The sequence below is a fragment of the Bacillus rossius genome, chromosome 6 (assembly GCF_032445375.1).
Source record: "Bacillus rossius redtenbacheri isolate Brsri chromosome 6, Brsri_v3, whole genome shotgun sequence".
Taxonomy (NCBI): domain Eukaryota; kingdom Metazoa; phylum Arthropoda; class Insecta; order Phasmatodea; family Bacillidae; genus Bacillus; species Bacillus rossius.
Window position 1 is genome coordinate 9,569,697 of NC_086334.1, and position 23,270 is coordinate 9,592,966.

The following is a 23,270-nucleotide window of genomic DNA, read 5'->3' on the forward strand; positions in this document are numbered from 1 at the left end:
TACAGCTACTAGGAAAATTAATAACAACAGTTTTAAAAAAAATTAATGAGGATTTTATTTTGATGCATTGCAGTGTCAAACACAGACACACCCTACAGAACAGCATCAGCGTTGAGTGTAGATTCCGCCGCCAATCGGAAGGAACCTGTATGGCCGGCTGCGGTTTCTGCCTCTGAAACATGAACATGGACAGGTGAGCATCCCAACAAGCTGACAAATTCTTTCATTCCGAGAGCTTACGTTCGAGAACTAAGTATGGTAAACCCAGACTATAGCATTTCAATATGTAAAAAAAAGTTAATTAATAAACAGAAAATTTAGTTGATCAATTTAAAGATTAAAATAATTTTTTTACCACACAATAATAAACTCATCTGAAAATACAAAAATAAATATTATTTATTTAACCTCTGAAAAAAAAAATCTATGCATTAAATTTATATTATTGAGAAAAAAAAACATGAAAACACTATTCAGAGACAGCTTAAATATAATTTTTCCATTTTTAATTTGCCATTTTCCTGCAAGCAACTATTTTCACCACCTATTTTCTTGGGCATTTACAAATATTACATCATATTATATATTTAAAAAATGGTAATAACCCTAATAACCTAGATGTCCTAGATATATAAATATACAACCCAGAGGTATTCAGATACAAATACAAGATGTAACACTTTTGAAGTACTACGTACATTATGTTTAATACTATTGATTGATGCTACAGTAGAAAAAAAATCCAAACATATTCTTTTCAAAGTTCGTAATTTTTTGGCATGTAAATTTTTAGCAAGATTTTTTTTTGGCAGTGTACTGATGTAAAATAAAGCAATATTTACGAAAACTGTGTGAATTGAAGGAAAATGTAAATAGTAAAGCATGTTAGTTTCAGGATTCACCGAAAAGTGTTTGCAAAACTGTGGTACGTGATTGTATGTTTGTTGCACGTCTCCGATATGAAAAGCGTTTGAAGAAAAATAGAAAAATACTGTTTTATCTCATCCGGTTGAGTACAACGAACTCGAATTTCGGGCAGTCTCGCGCGTCTCGGCCCGTCCCCGGCACGAATGCAGATGGGTTTGAGCTGCACTCACTTGACGGGCTTGAAGAATATCTTGTCGCGGGGGAACTCGGTGGGCGCCACGCCCGTGGCCCCCTCCGACTCCAGGTACAGGTCGAAGCAGCACAGCAGCACGATGACCTGCGCGGTGAGCAGGCGCTCGCTCCAGCCGCGCCCCAGCGCGCGCACCAGCTCCGTCCAGTGCACGTTCACCTCGCGCTCCATGTCCTGCCACAGCCAGCGGCCCCGAGTCACGTGCCTTCGTAGCATCCTGCCACACTCCCACTCGCTCCCTCACCAGCAAGACTCTCTAGCACATCAAGTGTGAAAAAATCATATTTTATTTAAATAGGACCCAAATTATCGGGATCAATAAGGCATTTTCTAGTCGAACTAAATTTTTTTAGAGATATTTGTGTCTAGGGTTTTTGTTTCCACTACCTCAAGGGTCGTAATTTACTGCAAGAGTTGATGGATTTATTGTTTTCCACCTTATGAGATAATGAAATTCTAGTTAATATAAAAAATGTCAGCATCTCTGACAATTTATTTAGTTTTGTGTATACGTATTTGCTTATTGTTTCCCATCATAGTGAAAATAATATTTTTTTAACACCTCACCTTTACATTTTTTCAGTTTTTACATATATTTTTTCCTGGTCCCTTGAGATATGTGAAAACGATGTTCTACTGTATAACATTTATTAAATACATTATCATTCAAAATTTTAAAAAAATTTCAGTTTATCCTGTAATTTTTTTTAAACAGCATCATCCTGTTATTAGTTTCCTTCCAAAACAGCGAAGAAGAAAAAAAATTAGAGAATATCTGGTTAAAAACCTTAATATTTTTTCTGGTAAACACACAGTAATGACAGGATGCAGACTCTCATCATCCCAACAGCGATGTGATGGCTGTTTGGCCTTTTGTTTCATTTATGACTGGGGTGTACTGACACCAAGGAAAATGAAAAGAAATTTAAAAAAAAAAAAAAAAAATTGAAATCAAAAAACAATAAATTATTAAATAACATAAACAATTTTTAAAGAAAGATTACATGTTTATTCCAGTACATGTACTCCAAATATCACCGACCAATACTTGAGATCAGAACTGTTATGTAGTCTCACCCTGACGGCGTCGCTGCAGGCGGCGTGGTGCTCGCCGTGCCACTGCAGCAGCAGGCTGAAGAGCGGCGGGCGCTGCGGGAAGCTGCACGCCACCGCCACCAGCGCCACGAGGCGCGCCGAGCCCCGCGACAGCACCGCGCGGTAGAAGGAGTCGTCCGGCCCCACCGCCCCCTCCCGCACCAGCGGCTGGGCGTGGGGCGCCCGCGAGTACTCGGCCCAGGACACGGGCTGCCACTGCGACACGGCCGCGCTCCACCGCGCGGGCAGCGCGGGGTGGTGGCTCAGCGGGGACACCACTCCCTTCTCTGCGCAGCCACCAGCCCTCGCTGCACTCACCCCACTCTCACCTGGCCCGCGGCCCCCAGGCTGTCAAACCATCACATAGTGCACAACTATGCAATCCTTCACAATTAAACACTTCAAATGTTACCACGGCCTTAGCTGTAAATATGATCTGAGCATATCGCATAATTTATTAGGTTTCCAGGTAATTCCATTAGAAATATATTTATTATTTTCTGTTCTATCAGTGTGAACTCATGCATTAAATACATCACGAATATTAACCGGCCCCTCCGGTGCCCGGGGCCTGGGGATTTTGCCTCCTCCAGGCAACGAGGCACGTACTGTCGATCAACATGCCCTTGCACCCAGCCTCACTCCATCCTCCGCAGCCAGGCTAGATCCATCGAGGGAAATCAAACTTTCAAGGTGACTTGTACCCACGTCTAAACCCGCTCGACAAAATGGCAAGACACGTGACACTAATTTACTTTTTAATATGCGTAACACTGACCCAGAGGTTGAATCTGCTTGCAAAGGGCGATTCGGCCTGTAAGGCGTTGCCGAATAGCCTTCACGACAGACTCCACGCTTGCCTGACTGACAGTCATCTTGGGCTCCACCTCATTTGCCTGAAAGCACACATTACATATAAATGACTTTCTAAGGCATACTTCCAATAATGTATTATGGTGAATTTTATTTTCTATTGCTTGTCTCTAATAACAATTAAATTGGCACCCAAAATGTTATGGATTTCAGACACAAAGAAATATTTAATCAAAAAAGTAAATCAAAGATTACATAATCAAATATTGGGAATTTTTTCATGGAGCTGTAATTAATTATGATTTATGATTCTCTCTTCTACATATAGTAAACATGTCACGCAGACAGATCACACTGACCGACCTAGAGACTGAAATCGCCCAAAAGTAATGATGCAGTTTAGTTCCTAGCCATGGTTGCGTAACGCGAGACTGTGCAGAGTCAGAAAAGCCGCACCTTGGCGTGCATGACGTCAGGGGTGCGAGCGCCCACGAAGTCCAGGCCAGCGAGGCGCTGCGCCCAGAAGTAGGGCGTCCCCAGCTCGGGCATGAGCTCGCCCAGGCCCGACAGCCCCACCTGCTGCAGCTGGTAGTGGTTGGCAGCATTGGGGCTCTCCTCCCCGCTGTCCCCGGGGAACAGGCAGAACAGCAGCTTGTGGGCCACCATCAGGTCCCTGCAGAGGACGACGACCCGACATCTCATCATACTGGCATCACGCACACAGCAAAGCTTTCATGCATCACCCTGCCACAAACATTTAGTTTTTGATTTTTTTTTTCTCGGTTATTTATACCTTTCACCTAAGTCTGTAATTTATGATATTTATTTCCCAAGTAATGAAAAATGAAAATTAAGATTTTAAAAATTCACCAACTGTACTAGATTAAAGATGCACATGTTTTGTGACTTATTTGAGATCAAAAAATGGGATTCATCTTACAACTGACTGCATCTTATATTTGCTGAAAATTTAATCAATTCTAATTCACACTTATATATTGAGTTATTGAGATTTGTAAATGGAGTGCAACTTACAATATTGGAACAAGCAGGAAAACTCAACAACATTTATCGTATGAATAACAGAGCAAGTAATTTAGTACGACTGTGATTAAGATATAGCTAGCAGTTTCAAGATCTCACTCTATAAAATTTGTCTTAAGTTTTCTCTGTCCACTGTCCATCCAAACTATTATTTCCGGTCTCATCATGCAATTCTTGCAATATATATCATAAATACATTAGATTAGTAGATTACACATACTATAGAACCCCGATTTTGCGAACACGGATTTAACGAAAACAGCGATTTAACGTAAAGGTTTTCAGGAACCAACAAAAATCACCAATTTATTAAAATAATAATATAGATTTCCAAAAAATGCAAGTAAATAGTAATGGAATCTTATTAAAAAATACACTCTGTGGTGTCAGTAATAGAATGGAGGTACTATTTATTAATATGTGCCTTTGCATCATCTGTCCAAATACGAAAAAATTAAAAAAATTGTTCAAATACATGGTTGCTACAGAAATAGAATCTTAGAATTCCCTGACTTTTCCCTGTTTTCCAGAAATTTAAGAGAAAAATTCCCTGACTTTCTTATGAAGTTCATACCATAAATATTAACGTGCATATGATTAAATGTAATATAAAAATTTCAACATGAGGTAAAATAAGGTTTTTTTATTGTGTTATTTTGACGGCAGAATTGCGAATGTGTTTTTTTTACATGCTTTATATTAGCTTCGCCTGTATGTTTGTCTGTCCGTCTGTAACTCTTTCGACTAAGAGTGAGTGGCTCATTACTGTAAAATGTCCCACTAATTTCATTACGTTCGTTAGCCGAGCGGTCTAAGGCGCGCGACTTCTGTGACGTCAGCTTTCGGATTCTGCGATCGTGGGTTCTACTCCCGACCCCGCCGAAAAATATTTCCCCCCCCCCCGGTAAATTCTAAGATTATATCCATACATCTAACTGTAAATGATTCAGAGAGACTTTACCATTTCTTTGTGACGTTGCAACTCCAAATAGTTATCTCAGATGGTAATAGGTAGTGTCGGTAACTCATTTCCCTATGATAATTATACATAAATATAGTTTAAAAAACTAAAAAAACATGCTTTTAAAGAATATCAAACTAAAAAGTTAAAAATAAATATAGTTTAAAAAAACTAAAGAAACATGCTTTTAAAGATTATCAAACTAAAAAGTTAAAAATAATTTTAAAATTTAATTTATGACAATAGTATATAAGCAATACTAGTATAAATGAGAAAAAAGCATGGGGCGCTTAATATACAAATATGTGCCATATTTTTTGTATATTAAGCGCCCCATGCTTTTTTCTCATTTATACTAGTATTGCTTATATACTATTGTCATAAATTAAATTTTAAAATTATTTTTAACTTTTTAGTTTGATAATCTTTAAAAGCATGTTTCTTTAGTTTTTTTAAACTATATTTATTTCCTTTGACATGGCTGGTGAGAGCTCTTCGGCCCATATTGCTGAGTTGAATACTTTTGTAGAACAAAGTGCAGTACGCAGAATTTATGTTTTTAGCAGAGGGTTTTGATATGCTGAAACTGTGACTCCTTGAACCAATTCTCCTTAAAAGTAATTTTCTTCAACATCTCTAAGCTAAAAAAAAGTACATATTAATATTTTCAGGTTAGGTTAAAAAATTTATGAATTCTTAAAAAAAATATTACTACACAAATACAAAAACTATTACAAATTCACACCTAGCAATATAACGGGCATACTTAGAGAATTACAATAGCAGCATTACAACATGCAATACTCTTACATTCTTACAATGTTAACTAACGATTCTGGGGAAAAACATGTTCAGTTATGCATATTTTTATACACAATTTAAGTGTCACGCAACAGAACTCACGGATTAAACGGTTGAAAAAAAAAGTAATTTAAAAAAAATAGTTAAAAAAATGCAAAAACATAACCGCACACAAAAGCCACCTGTTTTCGTATCAGCTTGGTAGTTTTCAAAATGAGAATTGGTATTGCTTCTTTATCAAAATGCACTTTATTTTCTTATGATCGCATCAAAAACTAACTTCACCTGAAACAACGCCTTTAAATTCACGTAATAAGCTTTGTACTCATCTTATTCCACGTGAAAATAGCCTTCAAAAGATAAACGACGCCATGCCCGTTCTGTAGTTCACTTCATGGAACGGAACAAAATACAAAGTCTCAAGGCCAAATTAAAAAGGATCAAAACACGAACAAATGAAGGCCGGGTTCGCTAGTGAACAAAGGAGTGCCTGGATTGGCCAGAAGTTATGGTGGGTGGTTGTAACAGCCTATTGCAACGGACAATCGTAGACCAAGTAAAAAAAAAGTGCAGTTGCCGTGTGCCTTAAGCAGCAGCCTTTTAGCGGAGTCGTTCGGTAGCGGTATGAGCGCATCAAAACCAAGCTTTGTTTGAATTATAAGCAACTTTAAAATTTCCAGAATTCGTAGAATTTTCCCTGACATTTCCCGGAATTCCCTGACCATTTTAATTTCCCTGACATTTCCCGGTTTTCTAGTCCTGTAGCAACCATGAAATAGCTTAAAAACTCCGGGCGCTGTAACTGAATTGCGTAGGTGCGTGCCATTGCGCGCGCCTGGATAGATAGACTGTCCACGACACATGACGTCATGAAGGGTTTCTTTGTCCGCATCCCCCTCCCCCTTCACCATCCCTGGCTTGACTCACCACGTTATCTTCCAAACACGCCCGCATAGTAACAGTGCTAGCCAATAATCACACGTTTCCAAATATTCCCTTTCCCATCCTCCAGGTTTTTTCAACTTGTGACCACGTCACACCAATACGCCATTATCATTATTCTCTAGATGTGTAAAAGTAACGAAAAAAAAGTGTACCCGTATGTATTCGTTACTATAACAATTAGTACTCGTTACTATCGTATCGTTACGTTACTCGTTACTTCTGAAACCGCATTAAAAAGCTATGTTATGTTGCACCAACGAATCGAGTCGTATTGCGTACACGTTCATTATGACGTCGCGTAAATAATAATAAATAGAATATAAACAATTAACAATATTTGATAATTAACAGTTTTTGTTAACCAAGAAACAATTAAATCTCATTAATGCGGCTTTTTTATATTATCTCTTTTAAGATAATAACAAAAAAAACGTGAAAATACGCGATAATAAAAAACAAAAACATACATATTTCTAATTTGTAAACAATACTTTCTTACGTTGTTTCTGTTCCAATCTCAAACTTGTCTACACACACAATACCTTTAATAAACAGTAAAAAACTTTGACGACGAATTTCCAAATTATACTTTACTTAATAAACAAACATCGTTCTTTGTAACGCAAATTCATCGAATATGCGCGCGCATGCGTAAAACATATGAAAAATGCGAGTAACGAGATGCAGCCGTGTGTAACGTTTCGTTACTCGTTACTAGATGGCGCACCTGTTACTCGGTACCGAATACATACGGTTTGCTACAGCTTTATTATTCTCAGTAAGAGCTTTGTGCGCGGTGTTTAGTTTTTGGAATACGTTTTTTATAAGTGCTGCGCAGCTCAGCGAACAAAGAGAGTCAGCCGGCGGCTACGCTGCGCTGTAATAGCAGCTGACCGAGTACAATGACCTTTCTCCGCGTACGGCGCGCTATTGACGGAAATTTTCCATCAATTTGCGGCCAATTTTTTTATTTTTTACTGTGACGCAATGTGTATGTAGCTCGTATTTGTTATAAACGCTGCAGGTTGCGACTGTATTTTAATACACTTTAACGTATTTCTTACACTTTACATATTTTTAAACTTTTATTTTATGCCTCATTTTTCACGGTTTCTGAAAATCTGTATGTACGACCGAGGTGTACCTACGAACCGGGGGCCGTATGAGCGAGATTAAAAAACGTTGAAGATGTAAAGTTGACGAAGTCTGAGATAGCACGGCAGCACAAGATATCAGCGTCGACCCTGTCTACGATATGGAAACGGTAGGGACGCGATTATGAGTGCGGGGGTCATTGAAAATCGGAAAATCGGATTTAACGAAACATCGATTTAGAGTAAACATTTTCGGTAACCATAGCACTTCGTTAAATCGGGGTTCTACTGTAGAAGCTAATTTATTTAAATCATAGATGCTATTTTTGGAAAGAAAAAAAAAGGTCTTTTTCCCAGCCCCTAGTAAGGGGCACCTAGGTACCCATGGAGCGAGGTAGCCGGGACGCACTGAGGTGAGGAAGCGTGACACGTTGCAGGATAGCTCGACAGTAGAACTAACAAGGTTCATGAAAATGTGAAGATATGATACGCCACGACGACTAATGATCGGTATTCCTTACAACCAATGTGGTGTCTAGCGTAGTCTTAGCGAGTTGGGAGTCTTATGTACGTAAATCCTTTTCCTCCACGACGATGGAGTGGAAGGCACTCACCCGGCAGACAGCCCCGACACGTCGTGGACGGTGTGCAGCTTGACCTTGACGGTGACGACGTGCAGGTTGGCCAGGTAGTGGAAGGTCAGCTGGATGCTGTTGTCGTCTGCAAGCACACCACACGCGTTCCAGGCTGGTCCGTGGGCACGGCACGGCACTCCGCGCTGCTGGGCCACGCTCACCTCTCAGCTTGAGGGTGACCACGACGGTGAGCGGGTGTCTCAGCAGCAGCCGCCTCCTCCTCTCCTCCAGGCGGTCGGAGCGCGACATCTTGCGGTGGTGCCTCTTGTCGTGCTCCGTGGTCTCCTGCGCCACACGCACACACACGAGCTACAGCTACAGACACAGTGACTGGATGTAAGTTTTTGGACATACGCCATTGCTAAGAACTTTTTCTAATGAAGAAAAACTAAAAAACTAAAAAATAAAAATAAATAAATAAATAAAAAAAGACAAAAAACACAAAATTAAGCAAAAAATTGCTGTTGTCAACAAGGATATAAACACCACAAAATATTCCGTAACAGGAATAGGTCAACAAAGAAAAACAAAGAAAAATGTACTACACAGTGTCTTCTGTGCTCCCGAAGAACACCAACATACAAGTGTTATGTGTGTACACTAGGTCAGTTTTCATATTCTGCCTCTCTTACTTCCTTCATCGTCTCTACAAACGTTATCATTAGGGAGAAAATTTATCGATAAAACCAAAATAACACTGTGTGAGTCAATACACCAACATTTAAATGCACATTAATATACTCTGTAACACTGAACCTAAATGTGAGTTAAGTAATGGAATGAAATGCTATTAAAAGAAAATTTCACTTAACTAGTCAAATTTTATGCTTTAAAATAAAAATAATTCAATTTATTTCATTACAGTGAAACCTCTTTAATACAAACCTGAAGGGACCTAAAATTTTGCAGTTTGTATTAACGAGGTTTGTATTAACAGGTGCATATGCTCACATTAATAATAATCGACAAAATCAAGTATTGATTTTTTACTCGAAAATTAGTCAAATAGAGAATTAAAGAGGCTTGAAAAATTCATTGATTTTTTTCTGCACCTTTTTAGTTGCATAAATGTCCTTTACTGCACTGCAAAGTTTGTCGAAGGAAGACAAGACATCAGTGTCTACATCACTAGCAGCCAGAACATTTTCCAAGACAATTAATGCTGAAGTGGACTTCACTCTAAGAATTTTTAAAAAATATTTCAACCTCAAAATTAGTGTCAGAAATATATCAGTTACTTGTCATTAAAGTTAGGTAAATCAGTTGAAAAATAAATAAAAATAGAAGTATTTTACTTAATTCAATTTACACTTGCAAAAAAAAACATACGCACAATAAATCTACATGGAAATTAAAGTCTTTTTCAATATCCTGAAGTCTGAAATATGTTTACTCATGTCATCAAATGTAGATCTGTACTGAAGTAGCCGATATTGCCAATATTTAGTTGAATCGGCATTTCTGCCGACTTCCGATACGCTTGTTAATTTTCGGCCGATATTACTGAAAAACGAGAGAGACTGCCATAACCTAAAAATCCACGATTACCCTTTTCACTTTTCGTAGTAGTACTGCATTTTTTCAGATCGCATTATTTCTTCGCAACATGTGCCAAACGTACATATAAAAATTTAACATCCTATTTTTCAACAATGTTTTTTATTTTTAATATGTCATAAATAAATACATTACCGTCACGGTAAATATACATCTCGGTTGTTACGGTAACAGTAGTGCAAATGTGGTAGCTATCGTGCTTCTGTAGTAATTATGGTATCGACAAAGAATCTTTAGTTCTTTTTATGGTAATTATCTTAGGATAACAATTGGGGTTGTACTGTAGTTATGGTACATCATCCAATTTCTTCGTAAGTTGTTGTTCATTTGTCTTTTCATATTTACGTGCTCCATTACTTGGCTGCAGATTTAAGTTGATTTTTACTACTGTATACTATCGTTACTGTTTTTATGACGGTTTCTTTTTAAGAAATGGTTATTTCTGCAAAATCTTTATGGTTAAACGATCATCTATTACAATTTGTAGTGACGGAACCACATATTTTGTACGATCAATGCGGACAAAACGATAATTCGAACATCGGTACAAGCAGACTTTTTAACCTTAGTTGTATGGCAATTTTGCCGGGACCGTAGAAAGTATACGATAAACACGGACAATCGATACATGCGAGTTCGATAGATAGAGGTTTGATTGTAGACCATTTACCGTACAAATTATTTGCCGTTAACAGAATTATAGTGAAGCTGCGTGCACGTGATTAAAGTGTGTGATTCTTGTTCTAAAATTTCATTCGGTTTATCCGATAATAAAACAATAGTACACTACGTGAGCGGACGTGAGGTTACTTCGTAATACATAATAACGAATATTTCGTATTAACCGTATTGATTGACATTAAATATGCTATCCCAGTCTGAAGGGGAATTAAAAGTGTTCGAATAAACGCGAACTTTGAAATAACCGGTATTTTATTAACGAGGTTTCACTGTATTTGATATGTAGTTTTTTTAGGTAAGGTACATAAAACAAACTGTTTATAATTAGTTGTATTCCCATAATTATACATGATCTTTTTTAAAATAATTAAATGAAATATTATACAGTGAACAAATAAAAACTTTCCACTTTATTTAATTTTGTAGTAAATTTACCTTAGAAATTTATATAACGAATATTTATGAAGGCTGCTTATATCGCAAAGGTTTTGACAGTCATGTTTGTTATGGTTTTGATACAATTGCTGGAAAGTTTAATGATAAATATAGTTTAAAAGAGAAAAGATAAATTATACTACATTAATTTATTCCTTAAATGATGAATTTTGTATATGTACAGGAAGCCTCTATAAACGCAAACGATTTGAACAGGAAAACGTATTGTATGGAAATGTCTTAAGCGAGTTTTACTGTACGTTTTCGGACTTTTGTCTAAAGCCCTAAATTTCCTAAAATGTTTTAAGTATGAGTATCATACTAATACATGATTTTCCGAATCTCCATCAGAGTTGTCTTAGCCATACTCGGTGACCGTGGCAAACACAGGTATATCAGTGTCCACTGGTCTAGTTCCTGGTAACCGCGGGCTCGCGTCACCGACCTCCGAGGCTTCCACGTCCGAGTCCACGTCGTCGCGCGCTCTCTCCTCGGCCAGCGTCTGCTTGAACAGCCTCGCCTCCTCCTCGTCACCCGCAACCGACACCGCCATCAGTGCGTCTGCGGACACCAGCGTTACCGTGCTACCACATCTACATCAACCGTTCAATCCAGGGGCGCAACAAAAAGGGGAAGGGGGCAAGGGTATTTTGCCCCCCCCCCCCCCTTCTGAAACCTTGAAGTGGGGGCAAACGGGGGCAAAGAAAGTGCTGTGTAATCAAATTTTTAGATAATAAAACTGCTTAAATAGCTCCATTTTCCACCTTGAAATACAATAGGGGGGATCGATGATTCTTTATAAAAAGGTATATTGCCCCCCCCCCCCCCCCCCCCCCCCTTTGGAAATTTAGTTGTTGCGCCCCTAGTTCAATCAAACATTATTTTACAATATCTATTGCACTTCATTAACAACTTTCAACTACCACTTAAAGTGTAGCTACTATGTATAATTTTTAACTACATATTAGCTTGGACATTTAGTTTAACTATTTGTTGATATTTCTAAGAACATAATATGGTGTCTTTTCTCTTTTGGGAGCATTGGTACAGTTGTATACATTCTGAATAAAAAAAAAGAAAGAAATATCAATTCTAACCACCAACAGTTATTGCACTGAAGAAACTATTTATAGCAAGTCCGACACAATCAATAACTAGGCTTGCAATTAATTATAGTATGAAGTATGCTATGGTCAAAGGGATTTTTTTTTCTCAATATTAAATGATATAAAATAACTTGATGACAAAAGTTGTTGAAACCAAGGTGGCATCTTTCACTTATTCACTTACATTTCCTTTGAAGTTAAATGTCAGAACTGAATATTATCAGATTTTGCTCTTAATTAAAAACAAATTAAAATTTTATTTCAAAAATTCTCTTTCCAAATTTTTACTTACAAATTAAATTAACCTTTAATAGCAGATGCTGTGCACTGGAAAGAGAGAATAAATGTCAATTTGAACAAACACTGCCAGCTTATGATGAGACACACCACAGCAAGAATATTGTTAGAACTTCGTACTAATGGCAACCCGTTTAAATAACTTGTACTCTGATAATAGTAATCACGACACTGAGCTTTACTTTCATGGAAAATTAATTTTTGTATCTTGCTCTAAGCTTTAGCCAAAACACACCAAAGGCATGAACATGACACCGCACACCGCTTGCCGTAGCTGCATAATAGGCTATCAACCGAGGGTGAGCCAGGGACCGAGTGCAAGTGCAATGCATGCCAGCCAGCTGTGATGATGGTATTGATATACGTGCATGTACTACTACTACATGACCCCATCCCATGACACACCGGTCACTCCTCCTCACTACATACAGGAACTTGATTGGAAATGCCTGCTTAACTCCTATACAATACATGTGTAACACTAGCCTTTATATCAGAAAAAAAAATTGTTTCAATTGAATAATTAAATTGTTGCGTACAGGAAGTGAAACTACGCACATGCTTACAAAACACATCATGTTCTCACCGCAGGCATCTCGGTACGCGTCCGTCTGCACGTAGAGCACGAAGAGGGGCTTGGGAAGGAGGCAGGCCACCTGGTGCTGGCGGCGGATCTTGTCCAAGGGCAGGCTGAGGTACTCCTGCACCGGCTTGGTGCCCTGCGCACGCGACACGCCGGCTACACACAACGCTCCTTCAGCCCTCCCGATCAATGTAAGGAAAATGCATCACCAACGAGTTAGATCACCACCACTCGATACCTTACCCCCTTCTCCTTGACCAAGCTCCTGCGAAGGAGCCAAGAAACATTTCAAAAGCAACCAATCACTCCTTGCAAAAAAAAAAAAATTCACCAGCGACCTTCCAACCTTGGGAGGTTTAGACAAACGTTTCCTTCACCGTAAATTATTTATGAAAATCAATTGACATGTTCTTGCATAACTGTAGTTCAATGCAATGTTGCAGTGTTTTGAATAAAAGGATAATATGTACATAAATGCCTATATGTGAACAATCTACTGAATGCTGATCACCAGTACTCATACAGCTTTAAAATGCTATTTCAAAAGCCCCATCTCTTGAAATTATGCTTGACCAAAGGACTCGCTATTGCACTTCAATAAAAATCATTTCCCAATTTATAACATTTTACACCTTGGGTATTTACCAATTGATTTGATTCATATTTTTCTATAGTGTAGAAATAATAATTTAAATTTTATTATCCAGTGTTAAGTCATCCTTGAATGTAAAATCAATGTAAAATCAAACTTACAATACTAGACGCATGAATATAAGACAGCTTGGAAAGTAAGAATACAAAACAGAATATAAAACAAGTAAATTAACTACTACTATCTCAAAAATCAGTCGACCTTCACTACACAACAGAGAAATTTATCATTGATCATTATTTAAACACAGTATTTTTATTTGCAATGTTTAGAATTTTTCTATAAGTTTAGTAACCATAACTCTGAAGTTTCAAATTATCTTATTAATCGCTTTTAAAAAAAACCTACTCTCACATTAAAAGCTGAGAGGATTGGAATTGGTGAAATACTGTAAGCATATAAATGAACACATGAGGCAGGTGAGGACTGAAATGAAACTGCGATCACAGGACGCGGACTTACATCGAGGATGGTGCGCAGCTGCGGGGCCAGGCTGTCGAGACGCTCCCTCTTGCGGTGGATGTCCTTGCCCACAGCGTCCTTCTCCAGGTTCAGTTTGTTGCACAGGGCTGCCAACTGCTTGCGCTGCTCCAACTCCCACTCGAGCCGCGCCAGCTTCAGCTGGTGGCCGTCCTGCTCCGTCACCTCCTGCGACGCACGACACGCACAACACACACCTCGCAGCAAGGGCCACGAACACAGACATGACGCTATGACACGCAACAGAGCACGTGTTCAAACTACACACCACCACGACGCTAAGTGACCAGCTGCAGTGGCTAAAATGGTACGCATGTCAAGAAATTAAATTTAATTCCTTCAGTAAAATTTTAGTCATGACCAGTAATACCTAATTAACTTTGAATTTTAGAGAAGAATAAGTAGGAATGGCTTATTTAAATTCAGGGTCCCCAATTGACCTAAATACGGACATCTTTTCACTCCAATAAATTTTACTGGAACTGTACAAGTAGAAACATTAACAACTCCACGATTATTACTATGTTTGAAAACTCACCCATCATTATTGGATCATGGATTTCTATGACAGTGTATTCTCCATTTAAATAACAAATTACTAGAAAACATTCAAATTTAATACATAATTTAGTACATAATAACATTAGCCTTACTGAATAACCCAAACAAAACCTAGCGTTAGTCAAAGTAGCAAGCCATAGAATTGAGGATAAAATTATAAAATGAAAATTAACCTGTAAAGGGATGTAGGCCCGTTACATCCAGTGCCCCTAGCTACTGGCGAATATACTCTGAACAGCTCTGAATGGCGATATTGAGAAAGGATTTGCTCAAGTGGTACCGCCTGATCCGTTTGGCAGTACGCACCACGCATCGGTCAGAACAAGTGACATCAGAAAACCAATAGGAAATTCTAACATTTCTACCGCAGTCACGCGACTGAAGATATGGATGGCGGGGTCAGATTCTGGCTCTCTGGCCAGTTAGAGATATTGTCAGCAGCCCAAGAGATAAGGAAGGGGTAGCAGTGAACGTCTCGACCCATGCACAGTCAACGGCGAGTCCTAGCAGGGTCGAGACTGTTACCTAAAAACTTGTCTTTCATCATTGATATCACCATTTCCAGATTTTGGTACGTTTCGGAGCAAGAGCAGGAGCTGCTACTCGGAGAACAAGAGAGAGGATGGGCACGGTACTAAGGGTGAATCACGCAGCAGCAAGTTTGTCAGTTGAGCGCTGGGATGGTAGCACTGTGTAGCTCCCAAGATCGGTACGCAAGTAGAGGTAGACACGGCTCAGCGAGTCCCGATTCGTTCGATTCGTTTGCTCTCCGGCGAGTGGAGAACGGTCTACTATCGAAGCTAGTCTGATGGCTGGTTCGCTTAACAATGAACTGGTGCGAGGAAGGATGACTGCTCCAGCGATATACATAAATTTTACCTTGTTTCTTACATTGACACTGTTATTATTTTTACATTACAAAGAGGGTGTATTTTTCAAACACAAAAATACTTGTGATTTATATTTATTTTCCTGAGGTGTTCTGCTTCCGACATGCTTATTACAAATTACTGTATTGTAGAAGTGCATCTTGTATCAGTCAAAATGACACTGTTTTGGTGAAATAAATATCATAAAACATTTAAGTTCATATTTTTTTCACTAAATATTAATCTTTATGAATAAACTGAATTAATAAAAATAAAAACAATAACACTAACATCTCCCATTTTAAAAATTTGGTCTACAAAATCTATACAATTTTGTCTATTATAGATTTTATCTATTACATATTAGTAAAATTCCTAACTCGCACCAATTTCTTGACCTTTCCTAACCGTGTGAAGCCTTAAATTGCTAAGTTGCCAGGGAAAACAAATACGGATAAAGCATTTATATTTTCAATAACTTGGAAACAAAGCACATATGGCAGGTATGACCACAACACAATCAACAGTAACTTACTCGTCGCGTCAAAGCAGGTGGTGCATCTCTGTAAAACTCTTCCTCAGATACCAACTCGATTTCTTCATCTTTCGACCTAAGAAAAAAGAAAACCTAACAGGTACATACCAGAGCACTGAAGAAACTAATTTGATCAGAAAGTATTCTATTTAATTGGTACACATTACTTTAAGTCAATGACAAAAAAAAATCCTTTAGCAATCATTGCTAAAAATGTAACATACAAAACATGTATCTCAAAAAGTAATTTATAATTCAAACTAAGTTGGCCAATTATTTTTGTTTATTGGGACTTGCTTGCATCTATAATTTCTTTGCTGCTCTATTATTTTTTTAGAATGTATTCTAAGGCTGGTAATCCAAGAAAAAAAATCAAGGTTTTAGATGTTGAATATACTACACCTGTACCCTAATCGTATTACTAGTCTTAAGTTTACTATGCGACAAAATACTGTAGTCACTAAAAATATTGGATAATGAACTAGAGATTAATGTATCACAACATAGAGGGCATCATAGACGATGACACGGTGATGGGAATAAGATGGAGTGTTGACAGAATGAGAGAGAGAGGGAAACCGGAGTACCCTGAGAAAACCCACAAGCTTACGGAAAAGTTTGCCATGTTTCCTGTTTGGCCCTGATGGGTATCCAACCCTAATGGCCTTGGTAGGACGCAAGTTTGATGAACTCTCTGTCAGCGCAGTCCCCTACCATCTCAAATACAGTGTCCAAGGTCAGTGCGAGATTTGTTCAGTATAAAACATAACCAACTTACCTTAAATATGGGGTTGCCTTAAATAAGTACTTTCCTAACTCAAAACCTATAGGTACATTCTATACTTCTGGAGTTACTTTATTTTTTTTTTTTTAGCACATAATTAAAAGTTCCATTTAATAATACATTTTTTTTTTCACACACTCAAAATATATACTAATAATTTCTAGCCTGAAATACATAACTACATACTTCAAACATAAGACAATTTGAATAACTTTAAATTTATATTAATTGTAATGATTGCGTATCACATAAGTATATAGTGTGATTATTGACATGTTCTATATCTCGGCGCATTCACTCCATGTGAGATCAATATAAAAAAATAAATATAATTTTATAAATTATCACACAATGACTTAAATATAAAAAAAAATATAGCTATAATGTGCAAAAAAAAATGCAATAAAACAAACACTAATTTTAAATACAATCACTCAGCAAACACAGAAATTATACAAAATTTTATAAACCACAAATTCTGTCGCTTTTGCAAACATTGTGAGCCAGCACATGCCAAATAGGTAACTTTTTCTGCATATTATTAAAAATAACGAATTATCAAAATTCTTACACTGAGCAAAGAATTGTTAAATATTATTTCAGGATTTTTTTATGCCAAATTCCTACATTCCTAAACTAGTAGCCATGAAACAGTGTCTCCCAACCTCAGTGCCATGGTCCTCCATTGTGTTGAGAAGTCTCAGTAAGCCTGCAGCTCTATTTGGCAGAAACTAAGCATGAAATATTAAAACAAGTATGATTTAAATTTATTGAAATTATAAAGGTTCTAAAAATTCTGACTCTGAAGACCAAAAACATTTTGCAAAACAATGACGTAGCTGATTGCGAGGCTGGGAAACACCGGCCCTGACGGCCACGGCGACGGAGGGAGGGCTCACTTGAACTGCAGGCACTTGGTCACCTCCTTCTTGAGGTGCTCGATCTCGTAGAGCAGATTCTGAAGCTGCAAGTGGTCGCTGTCCACCTGCTGCTTCACGCGGTTCAGCGTGTCCCGCGCGCTCTTCATGCGGAACTTCTCCAGCCGGTTCAGCTTCTTCAGCACCACGAACTGCAACGACGCCTCCACCCGCTTGCGCCCGATCTCCGCCAGGTTCTGCCCCGCGTCCTCTGCCTTGAGCTGCGCTATCTCCCCCATGAGGCGGCGCACCTCGTCGCACGCCCGGTGGAACAGCTCCTTGTCTGCCTCCGGGTCCTGCTGCGCGGCCTCCGTCTCCTCGTGCCTGATCACCTCCTGCGGTCCAGCGGGAACATCACCCTCGCGTACCGCATCCGCTTTCCACAAGTCCAGTGCATGTTTGTGAATCCTATTTTTGCAAAGTTTAGACCAATTAGCCTACACACAATATACACTACTTCCATGTATTTATGTAAAAGCGATGAACAAGCATGAAGAGAAGCTAAATGGGAGCGGGAAGTTAAAGGAAGTTCAATGAAAGTGTTTGCATACATTGTGAGGGAAAGGGTACAAACTTGCAGGGGGATCTGATCAGGCTAGAATGATGGACAGAGGAGAAAGAGATGTCGCTGAATGTTGAGATGACGAGGTGGTTGAATTCACAAGGAAGAGGACGGTGACGAGGGACGTGTACACGTGGAAGGGCCAAGAGATAAAGGAGGCTGAAGAGTATGAGTACCTAGGGACGACCCTATAAGAAAACCTGGGATGGGCAAAGAAAGTTCAGCGGGTGGTGAGTAAGGGTAGGAGGGTGCTGGGACTACTTGGCAGAACCCTGCAGGGAGCAGGGAGGAGGGAGGAGGGTAAGGGAGAATAGGCATACTCCACATTCATTAGGTCAGTGATGGACTATGCGGCTGTGATCTGGGATTCCTACCTAGTGACAAGTAAGGGAGCTGGAGAAGGTGCAGCGTGGAGCAGTGAGGTGGGTGATTGGTACGTGGAGGTAAAGGAAAGGACAAGAAGGGGAAATACATAGTCCGACTGAGATCATTTATAAGTTGGGATGGGAAGCATTACAGGAAAGGAGGAGGGGTGATGTTTAAGGTAATAAAGGGAGAGGGGAGGGGGTTGCGACAGCTGGAAACTTGTGTGGGCAAAAGATCTGTTTCATGTATCCAAGTTGATCCCTTGGTCCTGAAGGCATGATCCTGTAACATTGATGCTTGCTGTTTTAATTTTGTACACTGAAAGATACTGGGCATAACAAAGACATGAGATATAACAATGAATTATGATCGTAAATTGAATACAAAACATAAATTTTCACAAGACCTGGCATAATTTATTTGTATTGTGATATTCAATTATTGTATTAACAGCCTTTTTCAACATACAAAATTTAAACTGCAAGCATCATGCACCACAGGATCAATGTATAAAAAAAAATCAAGCCAGGATCAAGGGATAAACTTGAACACATGATACGAAACAATTATCAATGGGTGCACAGCAGTGGGTATAGAGGACCTTCATGGATGGAAGCTCCAGAGGGTATGGAGGCAAACGGAAGGCAGCAGGCATGACTTCCTAGTGAGCAGGAATGGTGTGGAATGGGCTGGAGGAAGGAATGCTGGAGGTGTGAAATGCGAGCCGCCTAAGGCTAAGACGACTTTGACTAAAAAAAATGGTTGGAGGGGGTAGGGAAGTGAGAAAAACGGGGGTCTCCTTGCTCCCGAGTAAAAACCCAATGGCAAATGTGTTACTTTTAAATAAATTCAACTAAACTAAATAAATGCGTAACCACTTTGTCACTGGGGCGATGCCCCATAGAAACAATTTCTACATCAATAGATTGAAAAATAGTATACAACTGGTGAACAATACATTTAAATTAAAATGGTAACTGATTATTATGATGGTATTAATTCAAAAACATTACCTGATAAACATCACGTTCTGCAACAGCATTAGGAGTTCCATTTGCTGCAATAGAATTCTTTCGACGTTTTTTCAGAGGACTGTCTTTATCTGCTTCTTTAACCATTTTTTTTTATTCTGTAAAATAAATACTAAAATAACACTACACGTAAGCTAATTCCTAAAAATCTTATGTATCCCGCATCGAAGCTTAAAAATCCAAAGATCATTACAATAACAAAAAGAAATCCAAACAAGTCAGATACTATTCCAAAATCTTTTCACGTCAAATATAAGTAGACGTCAACACTCGTCTTCACACCAAGAAAGCTTAGAATACACCATTCCATTCAATGGAAACATTTGGGCATTTTCAGTCTTTTATTCTCCGATTTTTTTCTCTCTACGTTTTGACGATATCAGACACACACGCCGTTTAACATTTCACTGCCTTGCAGGGGCCTGTATGCATGTGAGCAATGCGAATGAGAATAGTGTAGCTTAATTGAGCGAAACGAATTACCATTGTTGTCGACGAAATGATAGCAGCATGTATATCTATCGATTAGAGTTGTGCGTCCTCTTCTAAATATTTTTGTAAATTAATAGTATACTTATCAAAGGACTATTTCTGAAGATATTTATGTGTTTTCAAATTAAAAAAAAAAAATCAATGTGCAAAGATGTTTAAAGCATAGCCTCACTCATCTCCTGCTCTCTACACCATTTTTACTGTGCCTTCCAGTGCTATCGAGGCTGAAAGCGCTGTTGCCCGCAGAGCTCACTGTCATCTTCAACCACCAACCAGCACACATCAATGGACCATCGTAAGCATTTCAGCCTCAGCACCGGATTTGCAGACAAAAATTAATCAACATTCCATTTTGAGTATCACGTATTTCTTTTCATTTTTTTGTGCCTCTGAATACAAGACATGGTATAGACTTTAAGTAACAAACAACTTCTCTTCAAGCCCTTCTCGTTTAGCTCATAAAGGGTCGCCTTACAAGCTAGATGTATGCCAGGACAATTTGATGAGTCAGTTCACTTTGTCGCGTACCCGTCTCCGTAGAATATGTGGAGACGTGGCGGACGTCTCTCGGCCGTTTTCTTGTATTGCCCGGCGCCAGCTCTCTCGCGTAGAGCAGCTTCCTGCGGGGAGGCAGGGGTGGACCGTCCGGCCCGTGTAGCTGCCGAGAGATGCCTCGCGCGCTGGGAAATGTGCAGTGCAGGCTAGTTGTGTTAGTCCACGTGTTTTGGCCCGCGGACACGCCAGATACAAAACAACACTCACGCACACTGTAAAGAAAACGATAAAAGTGATTATAACACACTATAGTACAGAAAACAAAAGCGATAATAGCGGCGAGTTTATGGAGCGTCTCGCGGCCGCGTCTAGCCTTGAAGGTGGCTCGCACGGGACTCAAGACCAGGACGCCGGCGCACTGCTCTCGCGCGCCCGGAGTGGAAGTGACATCATTCCCAAAGCCGCGGCGCGCTGCGGACAGGGTTGTGATCCAGGCTTTAACGCCGAGGCATGGAGGTACGACGTCAACCTGAGGCTCTTCAGTGGGCTGTGTATCACCCATGGTATAGGTGTTTTACAGGAGCCCTTAGCCCAGGCATTAAGTCTGTTCTCACGCAATAGCGAGGTCGGATGCATCATATCAGAGCTCTCCCCACGTCACCATCACCAAGTGCGTCAATTAGCACTTATCTTCAGATTCACCTGACACCAATTACAGAGCACATAACTTGACTTCACATAGACACAATTCAGTTGGGACAGTTACAGTGGGCCGATTATGATCTTCGAGTTATATGAACCACAGGGGCCCTCTGCCTGGACACCACACTAGTCTGACTTTAAATGTCTTCTCGTTTACACTAGACAGCCTAAATATATATTTTTCTCTAGTTATGTTATGTTTGAAATTCCATTAAGTCCAACCCTCACTTGTAGTACATGACCATCTGAACTGTAACTGTATTTGTGTACTCATCAACCAGTGTCTATTTAAACTTATAATATCCGCATGTCATCCTGTGTAACGATAAGTATCAACCAGTTAGCCCTCAGCATCGGGGTATCTTCGCCATTAGGGACTATGCCATGCAACGTGTGCCTAAAAAGTGATTTTCGATTTTAAATTCATTTTGAGACATTACTTGATTATGTTAAAAATTGAAGACTTTTTTTAAATTATAACTTTTCATTTTGACGTATAGTTGCTGTAAAATATTAACCCTTCTAATGATTTTTTGGAAAGCTAACATATGTGGTGGATCACCTTACAAAGCAGTTATACTTAAGAATCGTAACGGATATTTATTAATAACATTAATTAATTTGAAATATGCCGTCACCCGCAGTCTTGGCTTCGAGACCTGGGCGGGGCCTAGTGGGAAGTGGTGGTGTGTGGGTATGTTCCGGTGGGCGCCAGGCTAGCACAGTGGCTAACCAATGGTTTTGGGCGTGGATACTTTCTGCCCTGGCGTGGCCCACTAGGCCTTCGGCTGTGATTGAATTTAAGAGGGGGGTTTTCGTAGAGCTAGTTATCCAGTACTGACGTGTCCCAGCCAGAGACCGTAGGTGATGGAGGGTTTTAAGGTGGGGGTGAAAACCCCCGAGGTGTAGCGGGTTCAGGCGCTACCGAAGAGTTCCTTCTTGTCCGGCTGGTGATTGCCCTGCCTGGAATGTCGTCTGCCTGCCCTCTTGCTGGGCATGAGCGAAGATTGTGGAGGGGGGGGGGGGACAGGAGCCTAGAGCGAAATCCCCGAAAGGCCTCTCCAAGGGGGGGAGGGAGGGAGTCTAGAGCGTAATCCCGAAGGCCGCTGAGGCCAAGACACACCATTGTTTAGTCTGTATGTGTATAAATTATAGTTTCCATCTATGGGCGCTGGCTGAACTAACATTCCATAGAAGCACCAGGTCGGAGACATGTACAATGTCTTTCAGACAAGGGTCTGTTCCGGAAAGAGGTGGGTTTACTGGCGGGCGGTCGCAAGTCGGGCTTGAATCGGCCTCCGGCCGGACGACGTCAAATAAGAGTTCAATTTAGTTCTATGTATGAGATACAAGGATAAGTTATCCTCTCTCTTCACTGCAGCTTTACTGAAAAATATGGAGAAAATTTAATGCATTGTTTTGTATTAGATTCTTACCACCCCCAAAATGAATAAAATAAAACATATCAGAAAAAATCTCCAAAACAAAAATGAAATTAGCAATTATATTACATTATAAAAGAAACTCCATAAAACACAATGTTAATAATATTTTCTATTACTACTAGACCTAGTAGACGCAACTCGCCATAAGCTAAACTAAGCGGATGAATCATGCCTAGGAAAAGTTTAGGAAGTTGCCAGACTTATCTATATGTTTG

At 39.5% G+C, this 23,270-nt stretch overlaps 1 protein-coding gene across 1 annotated transcript; it reads right to left on the reverse strand.

Moving 5' to 3' along the window:
* Positions 1–30: 30 nt before the first annotated feature.
* LOC134532581 (THO complex subunit 5 homolog) lies at positions 31–20,300 on the reverse strand. The gene is made up of 13 exons (XM_063369127.1): positions 19,904–20,300; positions 17,945–18,297; positions 16,262–16,337; positions 14,279–14,464; positions 13,168–13,300; positions 11,624–11,739; positions 8,667–8,790; positions 8,485–8,590; positions 3,482–3,698; positions 2,991–3,108; positions 2,195–2,499; positions 1,098–1,291; positions 31–172 (listed from the first exon to the last, which is right to left on the reverse strand). The coding sequence occupies exons 1-13, from the start codon at positions 20,006–20,008 to the stop codon at positions 106–108; spliced, it is 2,100 nt and encodes a 699-aa protein (XP_063225197.1). The 5' UTR covers positions 20,009–20,300; the 3' UTR covers positions 31–105.
* Positions 20,301–23,270: the final 2,970 nt, after the last annotated feature.

Coding starts and splice junctions, on each gene's coding strand:
- LOC134532581 (XM_063369127.1), bottom strand. CDS start 20,008: ATGGTTAAAGAAGCAGATAAAGACAGTCCTCTGAAAAAACGTCGAAAG. Junction 18,298..19,903: donor CAGAACGTGATGTTTATCAG/GTAATGTTTTTG, acceptor GCTGGACCGCAG/GAGGTGATCAGGCACGAGGA. Junction 13,301..14,278: donor AGCTGCGCACCATCCTCGAT/GTAAGTCCGCGT, acceptor TCGCGTGCGCAG/GGCACCAAGCCGGTGCAGGA.